This window comes from Danio aesculapii, chromosome 19 (assembly GCF_903798145.1).
Source record: "Danio aesculapii chromosome 19, fDanAes4.1, whole genome shotgun sequence".
Taxonomy (NCBI): domain Eukaryota; kingdom Metazoa; phylum Chordata; class Actinopteri; order Cypriniformes; family Danionidae; genus Danio; species Danio aesculapii.
The window spans coordinates 20,240,573-20,267,435 of NC_079453.1; the positions used below are offsets into that span (position 1 = coordinate 20,240,573).

At 34.3% G+C, this 26,863-nt stretch overlaps 1 protein-coding gene across 1 annotated transcript; it reads left to right on the plus strand.

Moving 5' to 3' along the window:
- The first annotated feature begins 5,852 nt into the window (after positions 1 to 5,852).
- On the plus strand, positions 5,853 to 25,738 carry cndp2 (carnosine dipeptidase 2). The gene is made up of 12 exons (XM_056479846.1): positions 5,853 to 5,942; positions 6,301 to 6,395; positions 6,606 to 6,749; positions 9,273 to 9,435; positions 12,791 to 12,879; positions 14,798 to 14,998; positions 15,998 to 16,082; positions 16,751 to 16,911; positions 17,287 to 17,451; positions 18,019 to 18,160; positions 22,964 to 23,111; positions 25,069 to 25,738. The coding sequence occupies exons 2-12, from the start codon at positions 6,336 to 6,338 to the stop codon at positions 25,133 to 25,135; spliced, it is 1,425 nt and encodes a 474-aa protein (XP_056335821.1). The 5' UTR covers positions 5,853 to 5,942; positions 6,301 to 6,335; the 3' UTR covers positions 25,136 to 25,738.
- The last annotated feature ends 1,125 nt before the right edge of the window (positions 25,739 to 26,863 follow it).

Sequence of the window (26,863 nt, forward strand, 5' to 3'; positions counted from 1 at the left end):
TTTCTGGAGGGCACATACATCTGCAGAAGTGAGAGCAGATACGAAGGAGCAAAGCCAGAGGTCGCTTTGTAAGCAAACATCAGAGCTTTGAATTTGATGCGAGCAGCAACTGGCAGCCAGTGCAAACGGGTGAGTATCGGAGTGACATGTGCTCTTTTGGGTTCATCAAAGACCACTCGTGCTGCTGCGTTCTGAAGCAGCTGAAGAGGTTTGATAGAATTAGCTGGAAGCCCGGCTAGTAGAGAGTTGCAATAGTCCAGTTTGGAGAGAACAAGAGCTTGAACAACGAGTTGAGCTGTATGTTCAGATAGGAAGGGTCGGACCTTTCTGATGTTATAGAGTGCGAATCTGCAAGATTGTGCAGTTTTAGAAATGTGGTCAGAGAAGATTAGTTGGTCATCAATCGTTACTCCAAGGCTTTTTACCATTTTGTATGCAGTGGTGGTTGCTCCATCTATCTGGATTGAAAAGTTATGGTGAAGAGTCGGGTTGGCAGAAACTTCAAGCATTTCCGTTTTCGTGAGGTTAAGCTGAAGATGATGATCTTTCATCCAGTGTGAAATGTCTGACAGGCAGGCTGAAATGCGAGTTGGAACCGAGGGATACCGGTCGGTAGTTTTCAAGTAGCGTTTGATCCAGGTTGAGTTTCTTTAGCAGTGGGGTTACCCTAGCCTGCTTAAATGAAGTAGGGAATAGACCAGAGTCAAGAGATGTGTCAATTATGTGAGTCAGTGTTGGTATGACTGCAGGAGAAATGGCTTGCAAGATATGAGAGGGAATGGGATCAAGCGGACAGGTGGTTGCATCGCTTGATAGCACGAGATTGGACACCTCAGACTCAGAGAGCTGGGAAAAAGTGGTGAGTGTGTGTGGTGTTCGTGGTGTATCTTGTGTGTTTGTTGTAGGTGCAGCAAATTGAGCACTGATTTTTGCAGTTTTGGTGCAAAAGAATGTAGCAAAGTCATCAGTAGTGAGTGTGGAGGATGCACTTGGAGGAGGACCATAGAGGAGGGAGGAAAATGTTTTAAAAAGTAAGCGAGGATTGGTGGCACTGTTGACTTTCTGACGGAAGTATGTCTGCTTTGCAGAAGTAACCTCAGCCGAGAAAGAAGACAGAAGAGTTTGGTATGTTATGAGCTGTTCAGGATTTTTAGTTTTTCGCCAAATTCTCTCAGCAGCCCGAAGTTTTGAGCGATGCTCACGGAGAACATCAGTGGATGTGGATGTGGATGTTGAGAGAGAGAAGGAAATGATCCGATGTTTGTAGTGGAGTTACTAGTGTTTGATCAGGGAGGCAATGTCGAGTGTAAATAAGGTCTAGCTGATTACCTGTTTTGTGAGTAGCAGAAGTAGGTGCTCTTTTGAGGTCAAAAGATGCAAGCAGAGTCTGGAAGTCAGCAGCTTGAGGTCTTTCAATGTGGATGTTGAAGTCACCTAGCACCAACAAGGGAGTGTCATAATCAGAAAAAGTTGAGAGAAGAACATCCAGTTCATCTAAGAAGTGCCCTAATGTACCCGGTGGGTGGTAGATGACAACCACATTTATGAGGAAGGGGTGGATAATAGTGACTGCATGGAATTCAAAGGAGCTGATTTTTGGCAGGGACGGTCTCTGAGTGAATTTCCATTCTTTGGAAATCAGTAGTCCAGTCCCACCCCCTCTCCCTGTCTGACGAGGAGTGTGGGAAAGAGAGAAATTAGTAGAAAGAGCTGCATGTGTAGCAGTGTCCTCCGGTCTCAACCAGGTCTCAGTTAATGCCATGAGATTAAAGTCAGAATGAGTGGCTATGGAGGTAATAAAATCTGCCTTGTTAACAGCAGATTGACAATTCCAGAGGCCCACGGAGAGAGAGAGTTGTGAAATAGAAGATATATGAATTGATCGAAGGTTGGAATTTAGAAACTTTACCTTAAGTAGTCAATCCAAGAATCTCCTTAAGGAAAGGGGTGTGTAGAATAATAATAGGCATTTGCATTCAGTGGAAGAGTTTCTGCCTATAGGAAAGGCACACCATTCGCAGTGGTTCAAAAGATACCTGAAGTTATATATCTATTGTTTTGATTATGTCTATTTCTGAGGAAATGAGACCATTGTACAAGTCGCACTGAGAAATTTCAAATGATATCAAACATGACAGATAAAGTCACTTGGATTGATATAGAACATTCATTCTTTAAAATGACCATTCTGTGTGAGTAGAGTGAAAAGGGGCTGGGTGACCAAGGGGTGTTTCGGGAGATGTTTCAAATGTAAATGGAGGAAAGGAGGGGAGCTAGTTTTCCCATATTCCCACCTGGTGGGTTGTGGAGCCGATTGTCTGTGTTTTCAGTTCATATTTGAATTGTCAAAGACATCACAGTATTTGTGGTCTTACATCTTGAGTTAGCTAAGAAGTTGTGATTACACATTTAGATGTTGCTTCTAGAACAGGCATGCCCAAACGTTTTGGTATAAAGGTAAAAACCAAGTATCATTATGAGCCGTGGGCCGAAGGTAAATATACCATACTATATTACATTAAAGCTGCCATGGCTAATTTCCTAATTTATTTCATAATATTTATAAATAAATAAAAAAACTTTACTAATTGTATTAACTAATGCAGTAGAACTTTTAAAATGATTACTTATTGCAATAAAAAACATAACTGTGGAGTTCAATGCTGAACACACTAGTCAAGCAGAATCTGCCTTTGCCTTGATTTGCTCATTAAAGTCTCTGCATTGTCCTCTGTCCATTAGGTATATACATTTACACTTAATCTGAATAATTTAAATTATTTAATTGAAACATGGGCTGCATGGTGGCGCAGTAGGTAGCACGTTCGCCTCACAGCAAGAAGGTCGCTGGTTCAAGCATTTCTGTGTGGAGTTTGGATGTTCTCCCCGTGTTCACGTGGGTTTCCTCTGGGTGCTCTGGTTCCCCCCACAAGTCCAAAGGCATGTGGTATAGGTGAATTGGGTAGGCTAAATTGTCCATAGTGTATGTGTGTGAATGAGTGTGTATGGATGTTTCCCAGTGATGGGTTGCAGCTGGAAGAGCATCTGCTGCGTAAAACATATGCTGGATAAGTTCATTCCGCTGTGGCGACCCCTGATTAATAGGGACTAATCTGAAAAGAGAATGAATGAATAAATGAAACATTTCATTTCAATTAGCTTTTAATAAAACAAACAAACAAACAAACAAAAGATTACATTAGATTTGAAAAGACAGTCCCCATCATCCTCCTTCTTTTCTCAGATGGGATGGCCAAATCAAAGGTTACCATGGGTCAACTTTGGCCCGCGGGCCCTAGTTTGGGCATCTCTGTTCTAAAAGTACAACTGTTGCAAAAATGACTTCTTCAGCACTTCTATTGAAGGAAGAAATTACATTTGTAGCCATTTCAAGCAAACATTTACATGAGTAATAGAATCAATTGGCTTTGGATGGGTTTTCTCAGATATTCCATCTGCTCCTCACAAACCAGTTGTAAAGTGTTGACTAATAAATTAATAGCTGTGATAAATATCTCCCTCACACTTGGAGTTCTCCCAACCTACTTGTGGCGCAAAGTCGCTTACACTTGGAGGTCTCCGGGCTGCAGGAAAATATACTTAAACATTTTACATCTCTACAAATCATTGAATTCAAGTGTTCCAATCACTCCACATGTGTATACAATCAAGCATGCAGGCTCATTCTGCAAACATATGTATACAAATGTGAAAAATGGGTTGCTCGCATGGTACTGTGATTGGTTTATACCTCTGCAAAAAACAACAACGTATTTCTATAATTCTCGAACCAGTTCTCACAAAAAGGTTTTGATAATGGGCTATATGCACAGCTAGTGTTTTTAACCAATGATGAACTTCCGATGAAAGCTTTATGTGACTATTTTCAATTTCATAAAGTTACAGAATCGATGTTGTAATGTAATTCAAATATAATCAGTTAATAGAAATAGAATTCAAAATAGAATAGAATAGAAATAGAATTCAGCATCCATTTGGTTGTTAAATTGTAAAAAGAGATGAAAGACTGTTTCAGCACAGGCGCCATCATTAGCCGCAGGCCAGTGCAGAAATTCCATTGAAAATACTAGGGCAAAATTAATTTCCATATTTTAAAGACATGGCGGGGAAAAATATAATTCAATGCAGTGCTTCTTGTTTGGTCTGATACCCACTTTTTATCATATCTCAGCCAGGCAGTGAAGATAGCTGTTTTTATTTTATTTTATTTTTAAGAAATGAGATCTTAAACGCAGCGATTTTGTATGGGATGACAATTAGATTTAGATTAGATTAGATTAGATTAGATTCAACTTTATTGTCATTACACATGTACAAGTACAAGGCAACGAAATGCAGTTTAGGTCTAACCAGCAGTGCAATAGCAGCAAGTGCGGGATACAGGTATAAGTTATAAAGTGCAGTTATAGAAAAACTATGGTGATATTTACAGATGGATGTACTATCAACATTATATACAGGTTGTATTAGCTATGAACAGATTTACAATAAATGAATATATGTACAGGATGCTATTAATAATCAGGAGTGGCAGATAGATAAACATAATTACAAATGTCCATGTGCAGTGGGTATGTCCAGTTCAAATAAGTGAATCAGTGCAATGTAGTGCAATGAATATGTGCAAACTTTAAATGTGCAAATGTTAAATAGTGCAGTGATTGTGAGGAGTATAAGTTAGAGGAGTGTGGGGGGTGTATTGGGGGGGCAAAAGAGACAGTGAGGGGCAAAGTTCAAAAGGAAGACAGCTCTAGGGAAAAAGCTGTTCCTCAGTCTGCTGGTTTTTTTCCGGGGGAGCCTGAAGCGCCTACTGGAAGGCAGGAGAAAAAACAGTCTGTGAGCAGGGTGAGAGGTGTCCTTAAGAATACTGCGTGCTCGGCGCAGACAGTGTTTCTTCTGGATGTCCTCTATGGCTGGCAGTGTAGTCCCTGTGATGCGTTGGGCAGTTTTCACCACCCGCTGCAGTGCCTTACGCTCAGCAACAGAGCAGCTTCCATACCAGACTGTGACGCAGTTGGTCAGGATACTTTCTATTGTGCATCGGTAGAAGTTCACCAAGACGGCTGATGAAAGCTGGTTTTTCTTTAGTTGCCTCAAGAAGAATAGGCGCTGGTAAGCCTTCTTGACCAGGCTGGAGGTGTTGGTGGTCCAGGAAAGGTCCTTAGAGATGTGGGTCCCCAGGAACTTGAAGGATGAGACAGGCTCAACGGCCATCCCATTAATGTGGATGGGATCATGCGAGCCTGTTCGTCCCTTCCTGAAGTCCACAATGAGCTCCTTGGTCTTGCTGGTGTTAAGGAGCAGATTATTGTCGGTGCACCAAGTGGCCAGATGCTGTATCTCCTCCCTGTAGGCAGTCTCATCATTATTGCTGATTAGACCAATCACTGTGGTGTCATCTGCAAATTTGATGATGGTGTTGGATCTGTTTACAGGCCTACAGTCGATGGTAAAAAAACAATTAAGTGGAAGCCCTGGGGCTGGGTGACTGAAATTAAAAGTCCGTGTTCATATACCCCATTCATGAAACTCATATATATTTACTTTCCTGGCTAAAATATTTTTAAATACATGCTGAATATAATTTCCTTTAAAATATTAGGCTCAATAAACTAGTTAAACTAAATTAGTGTCTTAATTTTAGAAAGTAATAAAACAAAACCTAACAAATCTGTGAAACCTCTTTTTTCCATGAAAAGTGACAAATGCCACTTGGTTTTACATTTAATCGTTACATTTAATTAATGCATTTATAAATAGTTTTTGAGTACAGTGCGTAGCGCAAAATACCTTTATTTTGAAATCCAGTGATTTCGCTGAACTTGTATTGCTTTTGATGGCTGTCTTCACACTCTAAAAGAACTGTGACAGAGAGCAGTTCGTTTTCAGTTAACTTTAAGCTATTGAAGTGTTTTTACTCAGTAAGTATGCTGTTGTTAACCTTTGTAAGATATATATTTAATGAATTTCAGAGCACGATCTATTACTTAATACTGTATATTGTTTTATCAGAAACTAAAACCAATACTTAACGTTAAATTAAACTAAGGGTTTAGATATACATGGTCAAAACACGTTTTGTTTGACGCATTTTTAAACAACAATTAATATGTTACATTGTGATGATTTGTATTTAGAGCGCAGGGTTTCTCAGCACTTCTAACTTACTGATAGTGGGAATGATTTTGTCAGCATTTTACAATGATGGGAGGAGTTTCTTTTCTTCTTTGAAACATATAAATCTTTATTGCACGTCAATTTGTGTTTCTTTCTGGTCAGTTCTTCTGTCACTGAGGGATTGTCACTGTGCAGCAATGTCTTACCTTCCAAATCTCTTCAAATACGTCGACGAGCATCAAAACGAATATGTTGAGGTAAGGACATTTTCTATAATATAATATAATATAATATAATATAATATAATATAATATAATATAATATAATATAAGGTTGTATTATATATTAATAAGTCTTTAAAAATCAAAATGTGTGTATATATACGAAATTCCATTTTGCCTTTTGTATTGTGACACAAATGAATAATGAATGTTTTGTAATATAAATGTCATCTTTTTGTTTGTAAGCGCTTGGCACAATGGGTTGCTGTGCAGAGTGTGTCTGCCTGGCCAGAGAAACGAGGAGAAATCAAGAAAATGATGGAGATGGCGGGCAAAGACATCGAGAGACTGGGGGGAACTGTGGAGTTGGTTGATATCGGCATGCAGAAGGTGTTTTTTTTTTGTCAATATCTCTTTAGTTGGCCTAAAAACAGCTTTCAGCTCTAACATTGGAGGTTGCTTCCTGCTTTGTCATTTTTGTGGTTAACCTAACCATCTGACAGCATGTCACATGCGCTACAAGATTGAAATCGTGTAGCTCTTTAAATGCTTTGCAGATTAACCCACTGCACACCCTTATGCTGTTTCAAATTTCTAAGCTTCTGTTGGTTGCAAAAAATAAATGGAAGGGAAAAAATAGCATAAGTCTTAGTACTCACGAAAGTGGTGTGTATATATTTTTGTAGGTATTTAAATAAATTCAAATAAATGCTTGTGTATGTATATTTATAAATGTACATTTGAAATTATTAGCCATCCTGTGATATTTTTAATTCTTTTTCAAATATTTCTCAAGTGATGTTGAATAGATCAAAGAAATCACAGTATATATATATATATATATATATATATATATATATATATATATTGTTTCTTCTGTAGAATGTCTTTTTTTCTTTTAGTTTGGCTGGAATAAAAGCAGTTTTACATGAAAACATTTTTAAGGTCAATAAAATTATAGTAAAATATTATGTACTGTCATCATGGCAAAAATAAAAGACATGTATTAAAACTATTATGTTTAAGAATGTGTTATCTCTGTTAAACATCACTTGGGAAATATTAAGCTAAAAATTTTGACTTCAACTTTATGTATATGTATATATGTATGGATTTTTATTTTTTTCCTACAGTAAATGTTTTGTGATTTTTAAAAAAAACTTATAGTTAGATTTTTAATATGATTTATTTGTTTTTTTTTTTGTATTTATTAATTTTTTTATTAAAGTGTATCTTTAAAATATGAATCACCTTTAGTTTTAAGTATCTATAATTTGCCGTTATTCAAACTAAAAGGTTTTACCTGTTTGTCAACAGTTTTTAAGTAGTATAATACATTTTTAACTGCAAGTTGGAATACGCTTGTTGTTTTATTTTTGCATGAATATATCTGTTAGATTTAGTTTTTATTTTTACAAAAGCTATTTGAAAATTTTAAGTAGACATTTCGACTTTTGTTTGGGCTTGCATATATAAATGATTTAAATATACTGTAGATAGATATGAACATATATTAGTAAAAAATATAAAGCGTACAACGACCATTTTATATTATATATTTTATATTAAATAAATCTAAATTCATAAAAAACATTGTTTAAAGGGGTGGTCCACAGTGTATTTTAAAGGCTTGGTTGTGTTTATAAGATGCAAAGCAATGTGTGCTCATGCTTCACTTGTAGAAAATCACGTAACTTTTTTAAATATATATATCTTACTTTGATTAAATACAGCTATTCAGCTAACATGAAAACGGCCCGCCCTCAAGAGGCTCATTGGTCAGCTAACATAATGTGCTGTGATTCACAGATTGGCTCCACATCACCACATCACGCCCCTACAAGCGTGCAATTTTGCGCTGTGTAAATACTGTCAGTCAGAGCAGCTATTAGCTGCTTGAATCAGACAGAAAAATGAAGAGCACACAGCTGAACTTCACGCCTGCTCTCTAAAATAAAATCTGACAAGTGTTTTTCATATATATTCGGAATAAGAAGGTGTAATATGAAACGTTCACATATTTTTTGTGAGTTCATTATGTGAGATATATAATGCATGGAAAGTGGCTGCATAGAGAGAAACTTCAGCGCTGCTGAAGATTGTGGCCGTTTACAGCAGTTTGACGGATACTGCTGTATCCGGATACACCATGGACTGCTGAAATATGACTTTGTAGCTAAATTGTTAGCAGTGTCAAACAGCATTTCCCGTTGTTTACATGCTTGTTTACGTCCTTGCTACAACATACTGTTAACGCTAGAAACTATGCATGTAGTTGATCAATTTTAACAAATAAAAGTACTTACAGATTGTGGGTCACAATCCACAGCTTCGTCGGTTGGAGGAGTTTTCGAATCCAGCACTGAACTGGGAGAGATTCTGGAAGCTGTCCTTTGTCAAATGCTAACTATATATTATTTATAATTCTCTGGAACATAATTAAAATTAAATGGTAAGCACTTCTCTCTTTGTGTTGTGTCCTTTGGAAGCCCAAACACAGAAAATGCTCTGTGGAAATAGCAGTGTTTAGACGGCATTTTAGCTTTCTCAGCTATAACATTTCAGCACCTCTGGTCATGCCTCTTCGCTGCGCAGGGTGTGTGCGTGAGGTGAATGCGTGTAATCAGAATCCCTTGTGGTCTCACTAGCCTGAATGTATATTTTTGTAGTCCCCAAATTCGTTCGCTTTAGGCTTTGCTAAGTTAAGTCTGTAAAAGCCAATGTCTCCCTTTACATTGAACTTTGAGCATATTACATTCAGAGATGTTGTTTATGTTCACACAGCTACATTACACATCAACTAAAGTTTAAAATATGAGATCATAGTGGACCACCCTTTTAAAAAGAGTGAAAAAGTGAGATTGACATACATTTTAACTCCTTGTTAATTTCCTTTTGTTGGTTTTAATTTAGTTGCCAAGTGGTGAAGAGATCCCCCTTCCTCCAATAGTTCTGGGCAGACTTGGCTCTGACCCGGGCAAGAAAACTGTGTGCATTTACGGACACTTGGATGTGCAGCCGGCCAGCATTGAAGATGGCTGGGACTCACAACCCTTCACTCTGGAGGAGAGAGACGGTATGATTGTGCATTCATGAGTGATCCTTAAAGTCTTACACAATCTCATGGGCTAGAGAACACTTGTGCTTACATCAGTTAATAAGTGAAGTCTTTGAGTGTATTAAAAAATTGTTTAGAACCTATAATTGATTTGCTTTTTGTGCAACACTCTACAAGCAGTGCTCCCTTTGGGTAATAGTTCACTTTCGATTTGACTAAAATTAGTCGCCACTAACATTTTTTTCGCCCTGCTTGCATGTGGTTGTTGAAACAAAAAAATAGGAAGAAATCTCACCGACTCAGCATGTTACAATTGTGTCCCTCCAGCACGAAGAGATTTCAAGACAAATCCTATTGTGTCTTTTTTTGCTGAGACCGATCTGACGCTTGAGCATAGCCCTGTGACCTGTCAGCTGATTTATTTTTTTAAAGCTGTGACAAATGAAGATTATTTTCAGATTTGCATATAATTAAAATTTCTAATTAGCTGGATGTTTCATATGGCACAATCAGCTCTTTCTTTTTTTATATTTACCTCCTTAATCTATATGTATTTTAACACAAATTTTACAATTGTTATGGTATGAAATGCTTATCTGTACATATTTTACATGTTTTTATTTTGGAAAGGATGGATTGATGAAAGAAAGTAAATGGAATAAGTAAAAATAAGTAAATGGAAGTGAGTTGTAGAGCACAATTTATATAACATACTGAATTATTAGTCCCCCTTTAATTTTTCTTTTTTAAATTATTCCTAAATGATGTTTTACAGAGCAAGGAAATTTTCACAGTATGTCTGATAATATTTTTTTCTTCTGGAGAAAGTCTTATTTGTTTTATTTCGGCTAGAATAAAAGCTGTTTTAAATTTTTTTTAAAATCATTTTTAGGTCAATATTATTAGCCCCTTTAAGCTATATTTTTTACGATAGTCTACAGCAGTGTTTCTTAACCCTGTTCCTGGAGGCACACCAACAGTACATATTTTGGATGTCTCCCTTTTCTGACCCATTAACTTCAGGTGTTGGAGTCTCTTCTGATGTTATGATAAGTTGATTCAGGTGTGTTTGATTAGGGAGAGGTTGAAAATGTGTACTGTTGGTGTGCCTCCAGGAACAGGGTTGAGAAACACTGGTCTACAGAACAAACCATCATTATACAATAACTTGCCTATTTACCCTAACCTGCCTAGTTAATCTAATTAACCTAGTTAAACCTTTAAATGTCACTTTAAGCTGTATAGAAGTGTCTTGAAAAATATCAAGTAAAGTATTGTTTACTGTCATTATGGCAAAGAAAAAATAAATCAGTTATTAGAAATGAGTTATTAAAACGATTATGTTTAGAAATGTGTTGAAGAAATCTTCTCTCCATTAAACAGAAATTGTGTAAAAAATAAACAAGGGGGCGAATAATTCTAACTTCAACTGTATATTAAAATATTGAACCAAATTCTGTGCCCGACAATTGGGTTGTCCTGGTCCTAGCATTCAACCTGGGCCTGCTGGAGGATGATTCAACGTCGCTCCTTCGGGCTGAGCCCAGCTGGGTTCTGTGGGATAAAACCCAGCCACCAGGTGCTTGCATACGAGCTCCAACCCCAGGCCTGGCTCTAGGGTGGGTCCCCGGCTGTGCCATATCAGGCGACGTCACAATCCTCAATGGTTTTGTGCTCATAAAAGGTTTTTGAACCGCACTTATTCTGACCTTTTTGCTTTGAGAGACTCTACCAGTAGCATTAGCCCCCGACAAGATAGCTTTTAGGATCACTCATGCACTCATACCCCTCCACCACGATAAGGTGAGAGTTCCCAAAAAATTATTTTATATACAGTTGAAGTCAGAATTATTAGCCCCCCTGTTTATGTTTTTTTCCCCAATTTCTGTTTAACGGAGAGAAGGTTTTTTCAGCACATTTGTAAACATAATAGTTTTAATAACTCATCTTTAATAACTGATTAATTTTATCTTTGCCATGATGACAGTAAATAATATTTTACTAGATATTTTTCTATACAGTCACTTCTATACAGCTTAAAGGCTTAACTAGGTTAAATAGGTTAACTAGGCAGGTTAGGGTAATTAGGCAAGTTATTGTATAGCGATGGTTTGTTCTGTTGACTAAAAAAAAAAAAAAAAAAAAAAAATATATATATATATATATATATATATATATATATATATATATATAGCTTCAAGGGGCTAATAATTTTGACCGTAATATGGTTTTTAAAAAATTAAAAGCTGCTTTTTTCTTAGCCGAAATAAAACAAGTAAGACTTTCTCCAGAAGAAAAAATATTATCGGGCATACTGTGAAAATTTCCTTGCTCTGTTAAACATCATTAGGGAAATATTTAAATCAGTTTATGCTTTTATTTTGTTTTCTCTTTATTGTTAGACCTGCTGTGTGTATGCAGAACTATTTATTCTATTTTGTACAGTTTTCTTTCTTTTCCTTCCAGAAATGTCCTGCTTTGTTTTGATCAATAAACAACAAAAAAATTATTTTTCCTACATAAAAATGTATTTCTGGGGTGCCCAAACTTTTTTGTATAAAGGGCCAAAAATCAAATATCATCGAGAGCCGTGGGCCAAAATTAACATACCAAACCATTTTACATTAAAGTTGCTATTGGTAATTTTCTTAATTTGTCAAAATATTTCAAAATAAAAAAGAAAACATTACTTTAAATCATATTAACTAATGCAGAATAACTTTTTAAATCATAACTTATTGTAATAAAAACAATCACATTTATAACAGTTCTATTGCTCGAGTCTTTGCATTGTCATGTGACGGTATGTAAATTTAAGCAAAATCTGATTTATTTTACACCATTTAATTCAAATTTCAGTTTTTTAACAGTGAAATAAACAAGCGAACAAAGCAAACATTAAATTTGAATTGACAATCTTGAAACCATCCCATCATTCTTCCTCTCTTCTCAGATGGTATGGCAGGCCAAATCAAAGGTCACCATGGGCCAACTTTGGCCCGCGGGCCCTAGTTTGGGCATCTCTGGTCTAGACAAACTATTTACCCAACGTACTCAATATATTTTTCCTACAAAACAAAATAAAAAAAATCTAAATAATGTTACCATTTCAATATGTTCAAAAATGAAAGTTTGTCATAAAAGACACTCTTTTTATATTGTAATAATCTAGTAAACATTTACAGTTACTGTAAAGTTATAATTCATGTTAAATTGATTGGAAAGTGCACATCTATGAGGGCTTTTTGTGCACTTTGAAATGTACAGTAAAATGTTTGCACACCTGAGATTGTAGGTGGAAATGCATTATAATCATTACACTTTATGACATTTTATTTGACCGTGGCTCATGCTTCATTTGATTGTGCTATAGGTAAAATGTACGGACGTGGATCCACTGATGATAAAGGCCCTGTACTGGCCTGGTTCAACATCATTGAGGCCTATCAGAAGATTGGACAGGTGCAAACTCTCTATTTTTATTTCTTCCAAATGATACTGCCTGTCTGCTTACTTATTAAGCCTGTAACAGCTGTTCAAAGTCCTTACGCACTACAAGCAGTATGACAGTATTGGTGGATAAGAATGAACTGCATTACATAATCTAGTTCAAGTAACTTAGAATTTAAATAAGAGAATGTAAATGAAATCAGCTACATGTTTGTTTTAAGTGACTGAAACTGTAAGGAACAACACTGCATTTCATTGCGTTAAAAACAATTCACCTTTGAATGTCGTATATTTATGCTTCGCTTATCCACTGATTGCTTCAGTTTCTCAATCATTATCACCTGAGTGAACTATGATTCTGTTAAAGTTCCTCGTTTGCAGATGCTAATTGACAGGAGAACAGTCTAAAGTTTTTTGTGATCTTTGATCATGTTAATGTCTTGTAATTTAATTAGTTTGACACATCTGTTTAATTAAATTAACAGTGAGCCTATTGTAATTTCAGTATTTCAATGATACGTGATGCATTTTAAGTTTCAATAGGCCTCTTTATTTTTTATGATGTCTGTTGTTCACATTTTAACATAAAATGGTTGACTACTTTAAAAATCAGAACACTTTTTATGCAGTTTGGCTGTCCTTTTTTTTCCCAAAAACAGCATTTTGTGGGAAGAAAAGGTATACTTTAAAGTGCAAGTTTTTGAAAATAAAGTTGTTATTATATAGGTAAAAGTCTTTTAAACAATGGTGACTTATTACATACACTACCTGACAAAAGTCTTGTTGTCGATCCCAGTTGTAAGAGCACCAAATATTGACGTCATATTTAGATTTACGGTTCCACACAAACACTTCATGTTGTCTCAACACAAATTAAGTTAACTTAATCATTTTTACAAATTGAGGTGGATTGAACATAAAACAATTAAGTTGTCTAAAAAAAAAAAACCTTAAGAATTGTGTTGTTTTAACTCATTTTAGATAAGTATTACAGTGCTTACAGGTTTGAAATGTACTTGCAGTGGTAGCCAGATTGAAACACACCATTTACCCACATCACATAAATAGTTAATTACATGTGGTAAACAAAAGATAATCTATTTTTAACAATAATTGTATTTATTATGACACTGCAATAAACTGTTTCTTTTTAATGGGTTAAAGTAAAAGAAAGACTGTTGAAATAAAAAAGGAATTCACCATTTCTCATTTTCTCATCCACTGACAGATCAAATCTGCTTCTCTCTTTCTTTCAAGTTCAAAGCAAACTTGAGTGCCAAAGCATTTTAGATATGTATAGAAAATAGCCTATTCAATATATTGACATCATTAAATTAATAAAATTTATCAGCAAATGGAAAGTAAATGACAGAAAATGAATAATAACAGCTGTAGAAAGCGAAAGCAAAAGCCAAACATTTTAAGAGATTTAGAAACCTCGAGGGATGAATTTTTTAAGTTCCAAAAAGGAGCATCTCTTTGGATCAGCAGAGCATGTAAGACTGTCTGTTGGAGTGTTGACAGCTCTCACGCACACAGAACAAAATGGGTAAATGAGAAGATTTTCCACTACTTAATTAATTGCAGATGTTTGATTATATTGGGCGGATACAAAAAAGAGTTAAAGGATTATAATAATAGTAAGAAAAACTGTCTCTCGATATACTTGGGTTGCTGTTAATAAACCTGGGAGGCCCGCCCAAGTACAGTCTATGTGTGGGAAGCACTGAACAAGCAGCAAAAGTCAACATTTTTGAGTGTACTGCTTTGACATCCATAATACAAAGATTTTAGTCTTTTTATTTTTATAGATTCATATGAACAGAGATCATTTTTTGACAGCATAGTCATCTGAACACAGAACGTTTTAAAACTGAAAAGTACATCATTGAATTTTTGGATATAAAAACATGCCTTTTTATTGTTACAGGACCTGCCCATCAACATAAAGTTCTGTTTTGAGGGAATGGAGGAGTCTGGATCAGAGGGACTGGATGATCTGGTTTTCTCTCGCAAAGGCACTTTCTTTAAGGATGTGGACTACGTCTGCATTTCTGATAACTACTGGTTGGGAAAGACCAAGCCCTGCATTACTTACGGCTTGAGAGGAATCTGCTACTTCTTTATTGAGGTTGGAGTTAATGTATTTCTTTAACTTTAAAAGAAACCTGTGATTTGTAGCAGTGATGCTTAGTTAAGTATGAGTTCATGATATGGAGTGCAGAGGGAATGTTATCCAGTGTTGCCAGATGTAGCTGACTGATACCAACCCAAAAATTGTTTTCAGCACAAGTTTAATCTTGGTTTAATTTTGGAGACCATGTAGAGATCAGAGATCATTCCTAATGTTCAGTTGTGGCCTGAATTTGTTTTTAATGTATTTGATTTCCATAAAGGTGTCAGATAGTTTAACCTAGTGCTATAAAATGAATCTTCTGCAGCTGACACTATTGCCGTGTTGTTAATCTAATGTAAACACACTGATCGTATAAAAAAATATTTAATGGCTTTTCATTTGTATGTTGTTGTTGTTTTTTTACTATTATAAGCTACTATTTTTATCTTCTGTGGGTTATGGATAAATTATGGCAATTCTAATACATTAATAAAATGTAGTTGATTTTGGAAATCACCAAGCGACCCCCTGTCATTGTCCGGCGACCCCCTAGTGGGTTCTAACCCCCACTTTGGGAACCACTGATCTAGGGCTCAGCACCTGAAGACATTTTTCACATTACTGATCATTCACCTGACCTTTTTTTTTTTTTAATATCTGGACCCTTTGAAATTAAAATAAATATACATTTAAGGTGAAAGATGATGCATTTAAGATGCAAGTAATGATGACATTTAGGAGTAAATGACTCAATGATTCAATGTTAGGGTTGTTTTTCAATCAATGTCAATCAGTGGTTTTCCTTACAGTATTGATTAGCATCTGATATAATGTGATGAAGTTTGTATTGATTAGTATGTTTGAAATTGCACCTGAAAATTGTGTGAACAGTATTTAAATTAGATTTTTGTAAAAAGTGTAAGAACCCTGAGTAGCAGTGCGAGCTAACAAAGTAAATGGTGTCAATTTTGATTAATGACAACTAACACGAGTGCCTTTCTTTCATGTTTCCAGATGGAATGCTGTGATAAAGACCTCCACTCTGGCGTGTTTGGAGGATCTGTTCATGAGGCTATGACTGACCTCATAGCGCTGATGGGTGAGACTAAATCATTGCCTATTACTTTCTTCAGGTCAGCTGTCTTGCAATGTGATTAACCTATATATTTCTTTGCTTTAATTTGTTATTTTGTATTTATATACAGTTGAAGTCAGAATTATTAGCCCCGCTGGTTTCCCCCCCAATTTCTGTTTAACGGAGAGAAGATTTTTTCAACACATTTCTAAACATAATAGTTTTAATAACTCATTTCTAATAACTGATTTATTTTATCTTTGCCATGATGACAGTAAACAATACTTTACTAGATATTTTTCAGGACACTTTTATACAGCTTAAAGTGACATTTAAAGGCTTAACTAGGGTAATTCGGTTAACTAGGCAGTTATTGTATAACAATGGTTTGTTCTGTAGAAAATCGAAAAAAGTATAGCTTATAGGGGCTAATAATTTTGACCTTGAAATGGTTTTAAAAAAAATTAAAAACAGCTTTTATTCTAGCCGAAATAAAACAAATAAAACTTTCTCCAGAAAACAAAAATATTATCAGACATACTGTGAAAATTTCCTTGCTCTGTTAAACAATTTAAATGTTATGTTTAAAAAAGAAAAAAAAATTAAAAGCGGGTTTAATAATTCTGATTGCAACTGTACCATTGGTATTTTCGCTGTGCTTGAAAAGTGTATGAAGTATGATGTATTTTTAGGGTCTTTGGTGGACAACAAGGGGAAAATTAAAGTACCAGGGATGTACGACCAAGTGGCTAAATTGACTGATGAGGAGAAGAAGCTTTATGAAAAAATCGAGTTTGACTTGGAAGAGTATGCCAAAGATGTTGGAGCAGGCAAACTGATGCATGACACCAAAGTAAATCACCCGTCTTTCGTTTGTTCAGTGTCAGTTGATGTAATTGTATGTTTATTTATATATATTTAAAAAAAACATTATGTGAAAAAGTGACAAGTCAAGACAACAAATATTTTTATGTTGCTTTAACTTTTTTAAGCTATATAAATTTTAACTTGAATATGTTTTGTCAGTTTGAGTTGATAACTGGAAAAGTTAATTTGATTCAACTTATATTGAGGGAGCAAAATTTATTTTTACAGTATAATAATGTTAATTTTTAATTATTAATTAAAAACCTTGAAAACAAATGGAAAAAATTGAATATATTAATAAAAAATGGGATGTACATATAATTATTTCATAATGCCAGATAAACCAATTATTTCTGTGCAGGAGCAAATTCTGATGCATCGTTGGAGATACCCATCCCTGTCTCTGCACGGCATAGAGGGAGCCTTTTCTGAGGCTGGTGCCAAAACTGTCATCCCCCGCAAGGTCATTGGCAAGTTCTCCATCCGCCTGGTCCCTGATATGGATCCCAAAGTGGTTGAGAAGCAGGTTTGACAATTTTCTATGCTCCATCTAGAGTTATCTGCAAACGTTAGTGACTTTTTTGATATTTGTACTACAGACTAGGGCTGAACAATATATCCTTTAAGCATCGATATCGCTATGTGTGTATCTGCAATAGTCATATTGCATGATTAGATTGCTTATTAAACATGAAAAGATAAAGATTTTATCAAATATTATTTTTAGATTAAAATTATTTATACAACAATGATGATGTTATTTTACGTTTGAGTGTTTAATTTTTGTATTTGAATGCTGTTAGACTCCACAGAAAACCATAAAGCACTGTTTAAATAACTTTATTTTTGCTCTGTTATGTTTATATATGCTTGTAGTTTATTATATTATATGCTCATGCACAGCATAGAAAAAGACTTGATCAGCCCAGTCGATCTAAATTATTCAGATCTTTCCAAATAGAGCTATTCAAATCATCTAATGAACTTATATTCATTTCGCAATATATATCAAAGCAAAACAAAATATCGCAATGTCAGTTTATTCCAATATCATGCAGCCTTACTACAGACATGAATTGTGCTAATTTTACAGGTAATTAGCCATCTGGAGAAGACATTTGCAGAGTTGAAAACTCCCAACAAACTAAAAGTGTACATGGGACATGGAGCGAAGGCCTGGGTGTCTGACTTTAATCATCCTCACTATATGGCTGGTAGAAAGGCCATGAAGACTGGTAAGACACAATACATGGTAGAAGCACTGATCTATAATAGAGAACTGGATTGCTCATGACATCACGAAAAGCGAAGCCACCAAATGCCACCATATTAGTAAGCCCTACTATGTTCAGACATTCTATGGAATTAATGGGAAATTGCAGGATTTTAATGAGTTAACATTGCCTAACAAGACACCCACTTGGATTTGAAACTGCTCTGTCTAAACAAATGTCCTAAATATGAAATAATTCTTTATTTGGGATTGGGAAGCTATTCTGCTATCAAGAAGCGTAGTATTGTTCTTGATTAATAGCAGATGGCAGTAATGGAATATTTTATTTGCGATGCCCCTTTAAATGGAAAGCTGCTCATACGGTCATGGAAAACCTGGAAAAGTCATGGAATTTTGACATGGCATTTTCCAGGCCTGGAAAAGATTAGGAAAAACAGAAAAACCCACAAAGTTTTGACAAAGTCATGGAAATTAGTTTCACAAATATCTGTATACTTGAATTAGAGCTGCGCGATATTGGAAAAAATGTATTATGGTGGAATCCAATTTCACCAGATGATTTAACAGGTTTAGCATAGATGAATAAAATATAGAAAAGATAAAAGTGAATTATAGTTTTCAGGTATTCACTATTCTCGTACAGATATTGAATAATCAACACTGCATAGTCTTCAGTGTATATTATTTAATCTTTATGAAAGTTACAAAAAATGACTTTGAAAAATTGAAATGTTCACACAGTCGCAGGCCTTAAAGGGACAGTTTACTCAAAGACTAAAATGTACTCACTATTTACTCACACTTCCCTTTTTAATACTATAGGAGTTAGATTAGATTAAAAATTTGATTCTTTTTGTTCATTTGAAAAAAAGAAAACTCATAAATGTTTAAAACAGGTGAAGGGTGTCATGAAAATGGTAAGTAATTTTTGGGTGAACTATCTCTTTAAAAAAGCATGCAGATGATAAACTTTCACTTCATTATGTTTAAATTCTATATTAAACTGTAATCCCAACATTGCATATCCTGCGATGTGACTATTGCGGATGCACACATACGATATCGATGCTGAAACGATATATTGTGCAGCCCTAACTTGAATATAGTTTAGTTGTCTATACTTCTTTTGTGTCCCTGGCCAAAAACTTGCTCTCACATTGTGCTGTGTAAGCATTATCAAAATGAATTTTACATAGATATAAAAACAAATTTAAAGAAAATAGATTGTTGCGTGTTCTATGATACGCTGTAATAAATTTGAATGTCATTGTTTTTCTTGTTATTTACCATGTATATGTAGACATTACATGAAACATTACATCATAAAAACCTATTTGAAAGTTCTGGAAAAAGTCTTGGAAAAGTCATGGAATTTTAGTAGTAAAAATGTGTATGAACCCTGTAGAGGTAAATATAATTATTGGAAGAGACAGCTTATACTGTAACTTTTTGTTCAGACACCAATCGCAATATATTGATCGTTTTCTTTAGGAAATATACATAAAGATGTTGTACACAAAAAAATGTCAAATAAACTTTTTATTTACATATTGATTTTTTAATACATATTTTTTAAGTATTTCCCTAATGAGGTTTAACAGAGCAAGGAAATTTTCACAGTATGTCTGATAATATTTTTTCTTCTGGAGAAAGTCTTGTTTTATTTTCGCTAGAATAAAGGTAGTTTTTAATTTTTTAAAAACCATTTTAAGGTCAAAATTATTAACCCCTTTAAGCAATTTTTTTTCCGAAAAATAGAACAAACCAACATTATACAATAACTTGCCTAATTACTCTAACCTGCCTAGTTAACCTAATGAACCTAGTTAAATCTTTAAATGTCAATTTAAGCTGTATAGAAGTGTCTTGATATTATTGCATATGCCAATAGCTTAGTGGTTAAGTGCGCTGACATATAGCACCATGGTGCTTACAGCGACCCGAGTTCGATTCCCGCGTGAGGTACTCTGCCGACCCTTCCCCTCTCTCTGCTCCCAGCTATTTCCTGTCAATCCTCTGCACTATTCTATCCACTAAAGGTTAAAAACCCCTAAAAAAAAAATAAATAAATTATATTATTATATATATATTATTTACTTTCATTATGGCAAAGATAAAATAAATCAGTTATTAGAAATGAGTTATTAAAACTATTATGTTTAGAAATGTGTTGAAAAAAATCTTCTCTCTGTTTAACAGAAATTGGGGAAAAATTAAACATGGGGGCGAATATTTCAGGGGGGCTAATAATTCTGACTTCAACTGTAAGTGTCTTGTGTATGCATACTTAAAATAGCCTTTTCTGATTTGGTTTATAGTGGATTGCTAAAAGTTAGTGTTTGTTTAGCCATTTAAGTTTTACGTTAAGTAAATTCATTGTATGCAATACACTTTAAACAATAAATGACAAATAAGGCAGGGTTTTAAATGTGTTGCACTGCTTGAATGGATTGGTAAACACTACAACAATGGCATTGCCCAATGTTTTGCTATCCAGCAAACAGTGTAGCTCTCGTGTAAGCTTTGAATCGTCTTTACATCACTTAATATGCGTCAGCACTGAACCGGGCCATTCTTTCACAGTCAGAAAAGAAATGGAGACGGAACAAGAACAACAAACTACTGAAGTCAGCAAAAAACAATAGACGCCTGTGTTGACAAGTGCATGTGTGAGGAGATTAATAGGTATATTCCACCTTAAACAAGTACAAAGTCATTTTTATTTGTCATTACTTTTGGAGAGAATAGGCATAGACACTGAACAGGGATGAATGCTTCTAGTGCACATTTGTCGCACCTGTGTTCTAGCAAATGCCTTGCGTTTGGGCTTATGTCCAGAGTAGCCTGACCGGTTTTTTTTTATATATATATATATATATATATATATATATATATATATATATATATATTATTTACATATATAGCACACAATGTTAGCTTGATGTTCAGATGTGGATTTGGTTGTTGTAGGTTTTAAGACTACAGTTATCACCCCCCACTCCCACCCCACTTAGCATGATTTCCAGATGACTGTGCTGGAATCAGTCAGCTACATCTGGCAACACTGGTTGAGGGCGGCGTGACAGTCCTTTGCCTAGAGCGGCAGTTAAACTTGCTTAAGACCCTGCATAGGAGTGCGGTTTTCCCCGCCCACCGAATAGATTGATAGGCACCATGTTTCTTTAAAATATGCATACAGATGTCCACAGAACATTTTTTTTTTTGCAAAGAAACTGGGATTTAAATATTTGCTACAACTCTCTGTGATTTTTATAAGATTTATAAGTTTAAAACGTTTTTAAAACAGCATGTTTGTAACAAAGACAGTAAGTAAAATCGCTATGTAATTCTTAACCGCTATAATCACCACGGCCACATGGTGTCAGTAAACGCTAATAGGTGTCTGTGTGTGTGTGCTGTAAACAGCATTTGTGTGAGACTCATCATTTCAGAATGGCTTGAATAAACTTTACCACAAATACATCAAATAAACTTGTTATATTTGTCTAATGAGCCGTATTTCAGCTTCATCTGAGTCTGTCTCTGTCACTGTGCTGTTTATCTGATGATACACACACATGTGGGAACAGTGGACAGGGAGAAGCAGCTCATTTGCATCTAAAGCCACACGCTATAAAAACAGCTACAATGTACTCGGACACCAAATGGGCATATTTTGGAGGCTGTAATAAATATTCTGATGGGTATTTTGGGACAGTATGGGACAGTAAATAATATTTTACAAGACACTTTTGTACAACTTAAAGTGACATTTAAAGGCTTAACTAGGTTAATTAGGTTAACTAGGCAGGATAGGGTAATTAGGCAAGTTATTGTATTTGTTCTGTAGACTATTAAAAAATATATAGCTTAAAGGGGCTAATAATTTTGACCTTAAAATGATTTTTTTTTTATTAAAAACAGCTTTTATTCTAGTGGAAATAAAACAAATAAGACTTTCTCCAGAAGAAAAAATATTATCCGACATACTGTGAAAATTTCCTTGCTCTGTTAAACATCATTTGGGAAATATTTAAAAAAGAAAAAAAAAACACATTCAAATTCAAAGGTTGAATAATTCTGTAAATCATACTTTTGATTGTAAATCATACTTTTGCTTATGTATTCTTTCATATTTTATATTTATTTCAAATCATTGTAAATTGTTTCATTATCCGCAGTGATATTTACTGATTTATATATTTATTTATTGGTATACTTCCAAATAGAATTTTTATTTTGAGCCTGTCTTGTGTGAAATTATTCTAGACACAATTTATTTATGTTCAAACATAATTGTTGTATATGTTTTTTTTTTTATTTCAGTTTATAAGACAGACCAGGCAACGTTAGTAAATTTGGCTTTGTTTTAAAAATCATGAATATGTTATGAAATGTATTATAATCATACTATATTGTAATAATCATTCACATTAATGAATGTAAAAATAAATGAATAATTGTAATAAATTTATAATCCAGATATTTTATAATCGGTGATATACTATTATATTTTTGGTAGCATTTATTATTTTAGTTAAAACTTTAGTACTTTTGCATTTTTGACACAATATTTTACGTCATACATTCATGTAAAAGTTTTTAAATCTAATTTTAAAAAGACTATGCCTATTTAAATGCATAAATTATACAAGCATGGTAATTACACAATAGTATTTCCCAGATGACACAGGTGGTGACTTTTGCCTTCAGTTTGTCTCATGAAACTAACAATTTCTGTTTTTTTTCTCTCCAACATTTCTTAATTGTGGCCTAACATAATTCTATTTTCCGATGGTGTCAGTGTTTGGCGTCGAGCCTGATTTGACCCGTGAGGGAGGAAGTATCCCAGTGACTTTAACCTTCCAAGAAGCCACCGGCCAGAATGTCATGCTGCTTCCTGTTGGATCCTCTGACGACGGTGCTCACTCACAAAACGAGAAACTTAACAGGTATTGTTTACGCATAGCTATGACAAACACTTTACAAAAGGCTGCAGGCAAAACAGTTTTTATGCACCTGCCAATTTTTTGCTTTTCGTGAAGAGTTTTTATTTTATTCTAATGTAAAGAAAACACAAATACACGTACTTCTTTGCCTCACACTTTTATCTGTAAATTTCAGTTACACTATAAAAAGTTATTTTATAGTGATTAGTTATTTTATTTAAAAAAACCTGCTGGCTTAAAAGTGACAAGCTGACTTTGCTTAAAAAGGAGTAAATCTGCTGGAACTTACTACTAAAGAACTTAGTAAACATCTTAATGAACTTAAGTAGACTGAATTTTTATAATTATACACATAGTTATTTTACAAATTTTAATAAATGGATTTACTCAATGTTCTTATGTAAAGTCAACTAATCGCTTTTTACGGTGTACAGTGCATGATTTTAAAGGCTGTTGAGCCATAAATCTCCACTTCAGCAGCATTTACATAAACTGATACATATATATCACCAAAAAGCTGCAACAATGAAACCGAAACACTGGCCAGTTTAGTTTTGGAGGTTTCATGCACCATCTCCTGTGGCCTGCATAGTTACCAGATCCTAATATTATTGAGCCACTTTATGGCATTTTGTATAAGCGAGTTAGGAAACGTTTTACTCCACCAGCATCACGTAGTGACCAGGCCACTATTCTGCAAGAAGTATGGCTCAAAATCTAACTGGCCAATGTGCAGGACTTGTATCTGTCATTCCCAGGATGAATTGATGCTTCCTTCGCAGAAGAAGGCCGTACACCATACTGATTAATTATTGTGGTCTTCAATTTCATTGTCCAATCCCTGTAGATGCCATGACAAGCCTAATTTAGTTTAGCAGTTGTCATCATTTTAAATGCAGTAAATGGTACTCTCAGTAAATTTTCAGCCAAATCTCAAAACTTTCCTATTGTGTGACTGTCTAATACATAGAATAATGAATTAAAACTCTTATAAATTAAAAAGAAAATCATAAAACCATTAATAAAGACCTCAGGTCTAATTTTACAAGTGGCAATTTTTGTATGTAATTTTTTTTTCATCCATATATTTAAAAACAAAAAACATAGCAACTTTATACATTTAGTCACTGATAACCATGTTCTCTGGTGTGACTATATGCTAATTTTAAATCGGTTAATTGCATGGAAATTTTTTATTAGTTGAGGGACCTAAAGGAACATCATGACAAAAGCCAGCTGTGAAACCCAAGATCTGCACCTTTTAAGTCTCAGAATTTTTTGAAACCACTATACAATTACCTTTGTTGTCCTTTGTTGTGACACCACAAAATGTCCAAGAACTCAGATAAGAAACAAATATTATTCATATAAAATTAATAGCACAGATAAGTGTTCAACAAACATCCGACTTTAAACTATATATATATATATATATATATATATATATATATATATATATATATATATATATATATATATATATATATATATATATATATATATATATATATATATATATATATATATACATACACACACACACACACACACACACACACACACACACACACACACACACAGACACACACACACACACATTATTTAATCATAGGCTTGGCAAGCAATTTTGGAGAATTTGATGTTTTCCCATTCAGACAGAATGTTCGAGTAAACTGCCGAGAGATGGCCGCCAAGTGAAATGACTTGCTTTAAAGCACAGGTGTCAAACTCAGTTCCTGGAGAGCCGCAGCTCTGCACAATTTAGTTCCAATTCTAATTAAACTCTTAAAGTCTTAAAAAGGTTTTAAAAGGTATCAAATGTTACTCTCTGATTCCCGTATATTACACTCTATGATGCTGAACTTTTAATATGATGATAAAATAATATTATTAGGCACAGAAATATTAACATGATTTGTTTTGATATTTTTTTTCACATATTTTCCCCTTCTTTTGACAGATCCAACTATATTCAGGGGACCAAGATGTTGGGAGCTTACTTCTATGAAGTATCTCAGCTTAGCTAACTGGAACATCTGACTCAGCTCGAGTAGGCTGGTGCAGTTTTATTTGTCTGAAGATGTGAATGAAATTCTTGGATAAAGGTCTTTTTCATTTTCATGTCATTTCATTTTCATTTCATTTATCGATGAGGAAAAATGGTGATGGTATAGTTGTACTTTGAGCCAAATGACAATCCAGCTACTTTTTTTTTTTTGCAGTATCACATTTAAAAAAACAAAACAAAAACATAATCACTCCGTTCAGCCATTTCACTGGTAGATTTATCAAAATTATGGTGATTTTCTTTTTCAGGATGTAAGATGTATTTCCACTCAGTTTATTCTTTAGTCCAGTTCTCTTTTAAAAATGCACCATCAAGCAACTGATGAAACATGCAATTCAGACCAAATAAAATACATTTCTTCAGCCGTGTAATATTTCTAGCTGCTGTAATACTAATCTCTGTGTCTAAATATCTCATTTTCAGTTACGGTTTACATTATGGGGTAAACTGCCTTTTTACTATGGGAAATGGCACCATCTGTTTTCTAGTGTATTCTGTTTACACATGACATATGCACAACCATAAATGCAAATTATCTCAATAAAATTCAATTTTGATTACATTTATTTGGCTGTGATTCACTGGATGTGTTTTGAGGATGTACAAAAAGCATATACTGATCCTTTTTTTAAATTTGTGATTTGTTTAAATGTTTTAATTAAATTATTATAAAAAAAATTATAGTAATTAATAAATATATATGTTTTAAATTTGAGGTTGCGATAGAAAAAAAATTGTTACAGAATATTTCGACAGTTTTCTTCACCCACAAAAGAAAGTCCACAAAACCTTTTTAGCAAGTGTTTAATTAGGGGTCCTGTGAGGATTTAAAAACAATTATAATTTACATCTTAAATAAGCAGCATATATAACATACAGGCTCAAGAAAAAAGGGTTTTTAAGCATCAGAAGAATAAAGTAATGCAGCTTTAAATGTATTTGCTCTAGTCCAGAGATGCCCAAAGTGAGGCTTGGCCCACAGTAACCTTTGTTTCGGCCCACCATCCTATCTGAAAAGAGAGGGAGAATGATGGAGATGTGGTTGGGGTGAATGCCTTTGACAGAGATTGTTATTTCAATTTGAATAATTGTTTTAGAGCTAAGAAAGCTAAAAAAAAAAATCAACTGAAATTAAATGTTTCAATTAAATGTTGTAAATAAATCAGACTTTTAAAATGTCACTTGACAAAAAAAGACATCGGAGAGCAAATCAAGGCAAAGGTATAGGCGCAGGTCAACTAGTGTTTTCAGCAGAACTCCATTGTGGTATAATTGAGATTATTTATGTTTTTACTGTAATAATAAATTCATTGTAAAATTTTAAACCGTATACTGCATTAGTTAATATGATTTAAAGCCAAGTCTTCATGTTATTTTAAAATGTTAGCGAATAAATCAGGAAATAACCCTAGGCAAATTTAATGTTATATGATATGATATATTGGTTAGGCATATATTCAGCCTACATTCCTCAATCAAGTTTGGTTTTTGGCCCTTCATAAGAAAAAGTTTGGGCACCCCTGCTCTAGTCCATTTAAAAATGTTCTGCTTAATTTTTTATTGTGTTCTGAGCAGAAAATAATGAATTTTCAATTTTTTAAAGAAAGAAGACTTTGATTTTTTTTTTTATTATTATTGGTAGATACCTGGCCATATAGGATTTATTGGAAATGAACTGGCCGATAAA